The sequence below is a fragment of the Tachypleus tridentatus genome, chromosome 8 (assembly GCF_004210375.1).
Source record: "Tachypleus tridentatus isolate NWPU-2018 chromosome 8, ASM421037v1, whole genome shotgun sequence".
Taxonomy (NCBI): domain Eukaryota; kingdom Metazoa; phylum Arthropoda; class Merostomata; order Xiphosura; family Limulidae; genus Tachypleus; species Tachypleus tridentatus.
Window position 1 is genome coordinate 135030579 of NC_134832.1, and position 10349 is coordinate 135040927.

General features: G+C 32.0%; 1 protein-coding gene across 1 annotated transcript; it reads right to left on the bottom strand.

The window, feature by feature from the left end:
• Positions 1–240: 240 nt before the first annotated feature.
• On the bottom strand, positions 241–10004 carry LOC143223564 (uncharacterized). Its single transcript, XM_076451670.1, has 5 exons — positions 9835–10004; positions 6167–6207; positions 2944–3028; positions 2412–2523; positions 241–966 (listed from the first exon to the last, which is right to left on the bottom strand). The coding sequence occupies exons 1-5, from the start codon at positions 9971–9973 to the stop codon at positions 906–908; spliced, it is 438 nt and encodes a 145-aa protein (XP_076307785.1). The 5' UTR covers positions 9974–10004; the 3' UTR covers positions 241–905.
• Positions 10005–10349: the final 345 nt, after the last annotated feature.

Consider the following 10349-nt stretch of genomic DNA (forward strand, 5'->3'; position numbering starts at 1 on the left):
AAAATGAAAGTGCTTAACTGATTGCTTGCAGAACACACTAATAGAGACACTTAATGATGAAAAATTAGTGTATTTTATACTTATTAAATTACTAACCCTGATGTACACTTAATTATACAGACTGAATATTCATTTTTATGTTACAATATTAGTTCATTTCTATTCACCATTTACACATTTCTCACCACCCGTATTTCATGCATTTTATACCGTACCTTTAAAACGAATAAGCACACTATGTAGATTTGAACCTGTCATTTATTTACCCACATAAAAGACATTTAATTATGAGTAAACAATTTGAGCATGGAATTAAACTAATTATTGTAATCTTAAAATAACTTTTTAAAACAAAATATAAGAGTTTGAGCAGTTCTAGCTAATTTACAAAATAATCAAGAAAAAGTGTCTAACAACCTTGCTTTAGTCTTAGCCACTACTTTCTTTTATAAACTGATGACTATCAAAAACAATAACATTGATGCAAACAATTTTCTTACAAACTAAACAACTGAAATAGATTTTAAATAAGAATTTGTTTTTAAAACTATTATTCTCAATATTCTTTTAAACATTTGTTTTGTATTTAAAAAATTTCAATAATATGACACTTATGTTGACTAACAAATACTAACACACTATAAAAGTTAATAATAAGGGAACTGCATGGTTTTGCTAATTCAATTCTGGTTTGATTCTGTTAAACAGCATTCCTTTATATTTAGTCCCTGTTCATAATTTGCATTAACACAAATTTTAAACTGTTCTCTACTGCTTATTATAAAGGAAAGCCTGATGATCAACAGATTGAAACTAGAATTAAATAAGCATAATGATGCAATTCATTTATTATTATATTTACACTGACTAAATATTTTGTACTATAAAAATTCATGATTGCTACATTATTCCACAGAAGTTCTGGATTCTCCCTGGCTTTCTTGCTTTTGCAGGGAATGATGGTACCTGCAGATAGAGTAAATCACATATATAGAAATAAGTTACAGCTTCACAAATTTCTCTTCTATTCAAAAATGGAGAAGTAATTTGTATATACCCATAGTTACCCTTTTGCAAGGGGCTTGGTATAATTGTACACGAGTTCCTCTACACACTTGCATGTATTAAGTATTTGAACCATAACTTTTGATACAGAATGTGCATCTTCACAAAATTTGGTAGATTAATAAAAGACTGAAAGCTTCTTGTACACCAAAAATCAGATATTTTAATGAAATATTTTTACCAAAGATTTATTTGTGGAAACAGTGTTTTGTTGCTAGTCCAAGTACATAGTGATTTCACATTGTGATTAAAATTATTCTTTGTCCCAAAAATATTATTTTGGGTAATCTCTTAAACCTAAAAACATTCCAAACTATTGTTTTCAGTAAGACTTTATATCCTACGTTATTTTTTATACTCTAATTATGTGGGGTCTGTAACTTAACCAACCTCATAAACATAATAAATAAATTAGGAAATAAATATAAATTACACCTTTTTTATTATATTGACCTTCCAGTCATGCCTAGTTAACATTACACAGCTTGCACTGATGCAGTGCAAGTGCACTCAGGTCACCTATCCAGTAATATAAAACTGACCATTAGTCATCCCTGTTTTAGTGTATTAGTATTTTGTAATAAGCAGTAACATTTGAATTATTATACATTATATATATATATATATATATATACACAGAGTATTACTATTTATAAATAAATTAAACTTTTCTTAAAATATAGAACAGCAAATGAAGATGTAAAGCAAACAATTATCTCTAATGTGTGCAAAATTATAGAATTAGCATTTTGGCATCAAAAATTTAATTTTAAACAATGCTGCATTCAACACACCACGTGACTCACTAAAATCTATATTTGGATTGTTCTTTTGAAAGTGTTCTTCTAATAATTACTTTTACATAAAGAAATTAACTGATATATAATATTAAAGTTTTAACTATAATCTACAATGATTCCAAACTTGACATAAATTCTTAAAATAGCAGTTAAGTAAAATTTTAAATGAAGTCAACAAATGCAATGACATGGCCTTTGACCCCTGACCCATTGTGAAAAGGTTAACTCACCCCAAAAGGCAAAAGTATGTAATAAATAAACTATATAAATAATAAATAAATTGCTTTATTAATTCATGAGCAATAACTATTTTTGTTTCTTACAGATAAAGAAATGTTTCTAAATTCTGTAACAATTATAATAATTTCAGATTTCTAAACAGATAGGTATAGATGTATATGCTATTAGTACAGAGTGTTTACAAAGCTTAAGTACTATTGATTCAGTAAAAATTAAAAAAATATTTTTGCCTTCATAAAAACTTCATTCCCACTGTTTGTTTAATGAACTACAGATAGACAAAAATGTAATAAACATCCTACTCACATGTAGATTCGGGAGAGCTGATAAATTCCAGTCAGAGCAACAAAAACATTGACACTAAAGAGGTTCCAGTTCTTAGGTATAATGACCATCGAGTAACGAGACCAGATTAATCCTGGATGAAAAAAACAGGATGCCTAAACAGCATTAACTTAACAGTAAAAAAAAATAAATCAATGAAATCATCCACAAAAGAAAGTCAATGATCGTTAAAACTTTGTTTGTGGCTCAATTATAATAAAAACTATGCTTCATCCATACTTTCCATTTTCAGCATTTTGAATTGAGCATCCTTATTCAGAAATTACGCAAAGTTGTAAAGTTATACATCTGGAAATAGAAGAAAGTTTGATAAAATGTGTTACATGCTACAACTTACCTGTAGCAGTTAATTGCCAATGTTTTACAATTTACCTGTATAATCAAGGTTGAAGTTTTATGGTATAACTTACCTGTAGCAACTAAGGTCTACATTTTAAATCATTACAACTTAAATGAACCTGCAGAAGATAAAAGTTTATATTCTACAATATACCTGTGGCAGCCAAGGCTGATGACTGGGTAACACTCAATTTCTCAGCTGGTCGAGCAATATCTCCAATTCCTGCCATCACAAGAGCCTATAATGAAATCACCAATGAGCAATATAGTGGTTACTGCAAAAACCACATACATTTTCCACATCAACTTGGATTAACACATACACCAGTGACTCTGTTGCTATGCTAGTAAAAGTACCTGGTGTTGGTCATGGGTAAAAGTGAGAAATGATAACAAAAAGGAAAATGAATATAAAAATTTATTTCTAAACTTTATTTTCCTAAAAACATTATATACATATACAAACATTAATACCAAGAGTCTCTTTGTAAACAATGTTCCTGCCCTTGCCCTCTGGTGCAAAGTAATGTAAATAATTTTCACTGCCTCCATGAGAGCATAACAAAGTTACCCATGTAAAAAGCAAGGAGTTGGCAGATTTAGTCCAACTACCTTTAAAGATTGTCCTTGAATCCTGTCAATGGACAGTGCAAAGCTGAGTTGGACGAGGAATTGAAGTTTCTTGAACTCAAAGGTTGTGTTAGTTGGGATGACATCTTCACTCTTAAATTTGCCTGTGCATATAGTTTATACTTAAATTTTACCAACCTATAAGCAATACCCTTAAGTGTTTAGACTAAAATGCAGACTGATGATAGCAATCTAGTAATGGTGGCAACTCAACGGTTTCCTCAGACTCTTATTCTTTTAGTGATGACAATGCAGTACTAACAACACGTGAAAGATCTGAAGTTTATGGAATCTGTACTAGAGGATCATGTGGTCATAAGGGTAAGACAAAAGGTGGTGGACATGGTTCTGCTATGCCAGTTTGTGACAGAAAAACAGGTTACAAGCATGAGAAATTTTGCTTCGTATTAAAACTCTGGTTTTAGAATTCAGTTACAAAATGCTTCACCTGGTTATTATACAGACTTACTCCTGACTCTGAAATTACTAGATACCATGGTCAAAAAAACAAAGTGATACATGACAGCTGAAACCAACAGTGACCATTGAGAAAATGAATGAAATCAATGAAAAGTATTTCTTGCTTTGTTGATTCACACGGGTCCAAATAATCTACCTACCTTGGTATTCTGTACAAAACATTTTTTAATAGTCTTATGAGTCACAAACGCTTCCAAATTCTCTTACATTTTTTTGTGTTTCACAAACAATTCCCAACCTTATGATGATCATTTGTATAAGGTATGACATCTCCTGTATCATTTCAATAATTAAATTATCTGTCAAGAATCATGATCTTATAAAAGCTAACAGACAGCAAAAGGGTTACCACTGAATGCAAGAAACATCTCTGCACTAAACTGGTCTCAAATTTTTTCTTCTTTTTTTTTTTTTAAATAAAGGGATGCTCCAAGTTCTAATTCAGTAATTCAGGAGCCTTTTGTGAATCACTTACTGGGAACCAGGAATTTAAACCACATGATACAACAGTATTACCAGAATCTGTGATGACGACAAAACCCACTTGTAGAGAAAAATGTGTGTAAAAACAGCTGGTATGGGTAGAGAAAGCACTATGTAGAAGAGTGAACAACACACTTCTTTGGTCATCATCAGGTTCACAAAGAAAGAAAGAGGTAACTGACTGATAGCTGACCACATGCTTGAAGGCAGTTCTGTAATTAAGTGTAGTTGAGGGTGTGCTTAGATGTTGGATTATATTTATTAATATGGACAATCCAGTATCACCAGTTCTAGCCAATATTTTCATGACACAAGTTGAAACACAAGCAATTAACACAGCATTACATCCACCGCTATACTGGTACAGGTATGTAGACGGCACAATTGCGGGATTCACATCTACAGAACACACACTTAATTTTTTCAATCACATTAACTCTATACATCCCAACATTAACTTCACATTCACATGTGAAGAAAGCAATCAAATAACATTTCTTAACCTCAAACGTTACAACAATTGATACACCATTTAACACAGAAATCCACTGAAACATCACCCAGACTGGACTACATTCCTTGGGACTCAGCACATGAAATAAAACAAACTCAACATACTGAGAAACCAAATAAATACAGCCATAAAACTATGCTCACCAGATAAAATTAATGATGAAATAGACAAAACAATACTTCATCAGCATCAATAAGTTTCCTCCACAAACCATATAAAACATTATACGTACACACCTAGACAAAAAGCAAAATCAACTAACAAAAGTAAATATATCCAACGATTTAAAAAATCATGAAACCATATACTGCTGCAAACCATATATTTCTGACATCAGCAGAAAAATAACCAACATTTAGCAAAAACTAGTAACAAAATATGACATTCCAGTTAATACCAAATTTATTCAAAACCAGGCACAAAACTAAGGTCTATACTATGTAAAAACTACACTGACAAACACAACACCAACATTACTTATAAAATACAATGTGATAACTGCCACTTCTATATTGAAGAAACAAGTAGAAAAATTAAAACCAGATTCACAGAACACAAAAAGTCACCTTCACATGTTTTTGAACACTGCAAATCAAATAAACACAACATAACCATAGAAAACATCCAAATACTAAATAAAGAAACAAATGCAAAATTGAAGCCTTACTTATACAACTCAAGCCCAAAATAAACCAACACAAAGAAACATCTTTATACCTATATTAATAAATATAATCAAACATCTAAGCATGCCCTCTACATTCCTACACTCAGTTACACAACCTCCTTCAAATATGTGATCAGCTATCGGTCAGTTACCTCTTTCTTTCTTTGTGAACCTGACAATGATCGAAAAAAGTTGAAACATTGTTCGCTCCTCTACACAGAGCTTTCTCTACCCATACTAGCCATTTTTACACACATAATATTACCAGAAATACATCACATACTCTGATAGTACTGTAATGTCTATAATACAGGTTGTAATGCAACTAGTTTGACAAAACTGTACTTTAGTAGCACATGACAACACAGCAAGAATGACAACTACATTTTCAAGAATACAAACTATTACAATTAGTATAAATAAGCTAGGACTACGACTCAGTTGGGCTAACAGCATAGTATTTGACTTTATTATAAAATATGTACACTTATAGCTTTATTTTAGCATTTACAATACAAGGTAGCAATATATCACAATAATTCTCACACTTAGCATATCATTGACAGATTTTTTTGAAATACAAAGAACAGAATATTAACTTACCCATTTGAATGCTGGAGCCCAGAAAAAAATGGTTTTTGGGCCTACATGTAAAAGATAAAGTTAAAACACTGGTATCAACTCTTTAGTTAACTATATTATTTAACCTTAGACACTACATAGCTTTAAAAGTACAGAAGTTCATTAAAAAATGCACAAATTAGTGTAACCTAATAGCATGGGTCAAAGCACAAAGAACATTAACAAATCTTACAAATAACAGTGTTTCTAAGTTTAAAGCACCACAATGGGATATCCACACTTTACTTATGGTGAATACCTTATCTTGATTCATAACATTATAAACCTTTATGCTTACTGCTGATCCACCAGGGTGCATTTCTGTCAACATCAACAATCCTTCAATAATCAAAGATAGTGCAGAGAAGGAGGGTGGGGGAAGCCATCAATGCTTGGATTGTTGACTGTGCTCCTAGTGCTTGGACGATAATAGCCCAAAATTGTTGACACATCTCTCAACAGGCAACAATTCTGTGAAACCTTCATCCACTTTTGGACACAACCTCCTAACTATCGTTAACTAATCTGTGCCACTCGACAAGATTGTTGGGTAGGGACTCCCAAAGGGTAGTAGATATATCAGCTGTGATCTGGTGACACTTTACTACATCTTTATAACACAACTTTGGTCCACCTCTCCACTGCCGGCCAGAAAAAAAGTTTTCCATAAAGTAGAGTTATTGGAATATTACATTCTTATAATCACACCATATGACCAACTCAGCACAGTTGTTTTTTCAGAAGCACAGCTTCAAAGTTGAGCATATCAGCACACTTCAAGACCTCCTCATTAGTGATTTGGTCTTCCCCGGATATATGCAGGATCTCTCAGAAGTGTCCAAGTTGTATGCTGGAAAACATCCTAACATGAAAATGATCCAGTGTACAAGTATCCGCTAAATATAGCTTAGGGCAAAGTGCTATGGCTTGTTGAAATATGCACTTGGTTTTTGGTTGTGTGTTACACTCTGTCTCCAGGCCTTCTTGTATAATCATTCAAAAGAGGCTGACAATACTCTGATCCTGCAGTCAAGCTCTGCTTCAAGGCTATTGCTTTTCACAACTACATTGCCAATGTAAGTGAATTGGTTAACAATGTTTAGCTCGTTGATATAGAGAAAAAACATGTAGGCAAGTTTGAAAAAGAACCTGGTTAAAGAAAACCATTTAATGAACAAATCTGCATCTCAGCATCCAATTAAATATAACATATCTGCTATACTAAAGTTTGTACTTCTAACCTTCTCATTTCTACCCCTCCAACAGACTGCTCACATCCCTTAGCTGCAACATATGAATTAAAAAGTCGCCTTTAAATCTTCTACAAACACACAGTAAAATCTTGTAGTGTAGACCAAGTATAATTTTACATAGCCCACATTTTCAAGAAAGTTGCACATCCTTCATCACATAACACTTGGGCAATAAGGGACCATTTAATCTATCAATGCTGTTCCTGAACACTCACCCCTCAGAAAAAGTTAAACTTTAAATCTTCTCTTCTTCTTTGTTTATTTTCCCGACAAATTATTAATTCTTCTTTTAAGCTTTTGCCAAATAGTTGCTTTCACTACTGTCCAAAGTGACAACACATTTCTAAAGCCAATCACAATATTGGCAAAATAAACCATCTTTTCCAGATCTTAAACTTGTGTTCACTCATCCTTTTACCTTAAAAGATAATAGCACAAATAAAGAATCCCTGCCAATCCTCCAGATAACCTTATAAACCCCAGTAAGATCACTTTTTACTCTTACTGAAGATAAGTTGGTATCTTAACCTCACTGGATAAAATTATCCTTCCATCTCCAGGATCAAAATAGCAGCTTTCTCTGAATCCATTCCGCAAAGTCAGCATCTTTTCCTCGATATGAAGAGACCAGAACTGTATGTAGTACTCCATGCAAGAACTAACTAGTGATTTGAAGAAATAATTACATCTTTTGATTTATATTTATAAGACAAAACTGAGTGGTTAACTTAATTATCTACAAGTATTGATTACATAGTATCATTTAAAATAATTAGGTGAAATTATGATTAAATCATTTAACATCACAAAAATAATAAAAACTTATTACTATATTTGATTATTCTAATTATCCAAGTCTCATGTGAGAATAATCAATTAGTTGAACATAACAGTTCAATAAGACTGATCATTAATCAATTAAAAAACAATCACTATTGACTCAGCTCTACTATATATTGTACTGTTACTAACAACGGAGCATTGCCTTGATGGTTTGAATGACAATACCAATATACTTCTAATATCTTACTGTAACTATACTAAATGTATGGTCCAAATTACAGTGACCCTAATCCATTACCTTGCACATACAATAAATAGAGGTTATTTACCACATATCTGTTCAATTAACCATTAGCACTGGCAGAAAATTGAATACACTACTTTAAATGAGGCCTTGTCAGTCTTATACAAAATTAAAATACTTTTTTTTTAAATTCAAACTTTCTCTGAACACTGAACTTCATATTAAACTCTTTGCAAAACAGTTAAAACTATAAGACAGTTTTACAGTTTTAACAACAATCACACTTAACTCATTCAAACAGCCCACTTCATAATCTTACTCTTACACACCAATAATATCAAGTCTTCAATACCATTGTTATCATGATAACCTTACAAGTTTGATGGACAGGCGACTGGCCAACCAAATCCAAATACCTTGTTTTAACCAACCAATCAATCTTTTTAAGCACCAGTTGTGTATGCATAAAAATCTTGTAATTGGTCTACTTGATAATATGTTTACAAAAACACCATGGTTTCTAACCATTTTCTGGATGAAAGAGAGTGTTATGAAAATCAAAGAGATTTCAGGAAACCCCGGGAGACTTAGATTGTCCAATCATCATTTTCTTCAACACCCATGTTCCTCTCACAAAAGAGTGAAGTACCTTCTAAATTACTATAACCCAAGAGCACAGTTTTATACTTTTTAATAGTGAAAGCCATCTTTCACAAGATTTGATTAATCATGTATGACAATGTTTTTGAATACGTATTCTTAACAACATTATACCTTCCTGACATTTTAGATTTGCATGTAAATTTTGTGACAATATCTAAATTACTTACAGAAATAATAAATATCAAAGGTATCAAATCAGACTCCAGAGGGTCCCCAGAAGTTACAGTCTTTTTATAGAGACAATGTTTACTTGTTACCTCCTATCAGTGTGAAATTTTTTAATAATGTTTTAGCTTTTCCATCAACTTCACAAGCAACGATCTTACCAATTATTCTGGTTTAATTTACCGACTGGTACTTAACAAACTTTCTAAGACTAATAGTCAACTTATAATAATCAACTATAAATAATTTAAAGTTGTGACTAGGATGAATGTTTAAACAAACATACCATTTGTGGCGAAATATACACAAATAATTACAATGTATATAATATACCCAAACCATAAGGCACGGCACATTATATCGTAGTCACAAGCAGACATATGCATCAAATTTATGCCATGGCATCTCGTTACGAATTTCAAAATCATTAACAGTCTGAGCAAAATACTTTTAGTTTTACTACTACTACAACTGAGTACTAGTTTCATTAGGTTGTGTATTCTTAATTTAAGTCTAAGTCAAGACTCAAGATAAATACGTACCAGCAGGATGATTCCATACAGGTTGTAATTTTGGTGGCACAAATTTATCTAGAACCACAATAACATTACGATATACTGCTGCCATACTGTACTTATAAACGTAAGAATTTATGTTCTTGTTGCTCTTATTATAGGTCATGCACAAGTAGTGTCACCTATTAATAAACAAGAAAAAGTCTTTTTTCCACTTCCTAATTTCAGATACAATATCGTTGTTTTACAATATTAAATTTAATTGCATTTCCTAAAGTTCCTGTATATTATGCAAGAATATTTATCCGATGTTTAAATGTCGTAATTCAATAGTTTTATTTCATAACTCCCTTTTATTATCACCACTATAAGAAATAATCTACAATCGTTTTCAGGTATTGTAGTTGGGCCAGGATATACTTAGTGGTTATCATGTCAAAGTGCGGATCAGAATGTCAGAGGTGCGAGCATGACAACGCCCTAGATACATTCATTGCTTTTAGCTGGATATGCGTTGCTGTAATTCTTACACTCAATTCCGC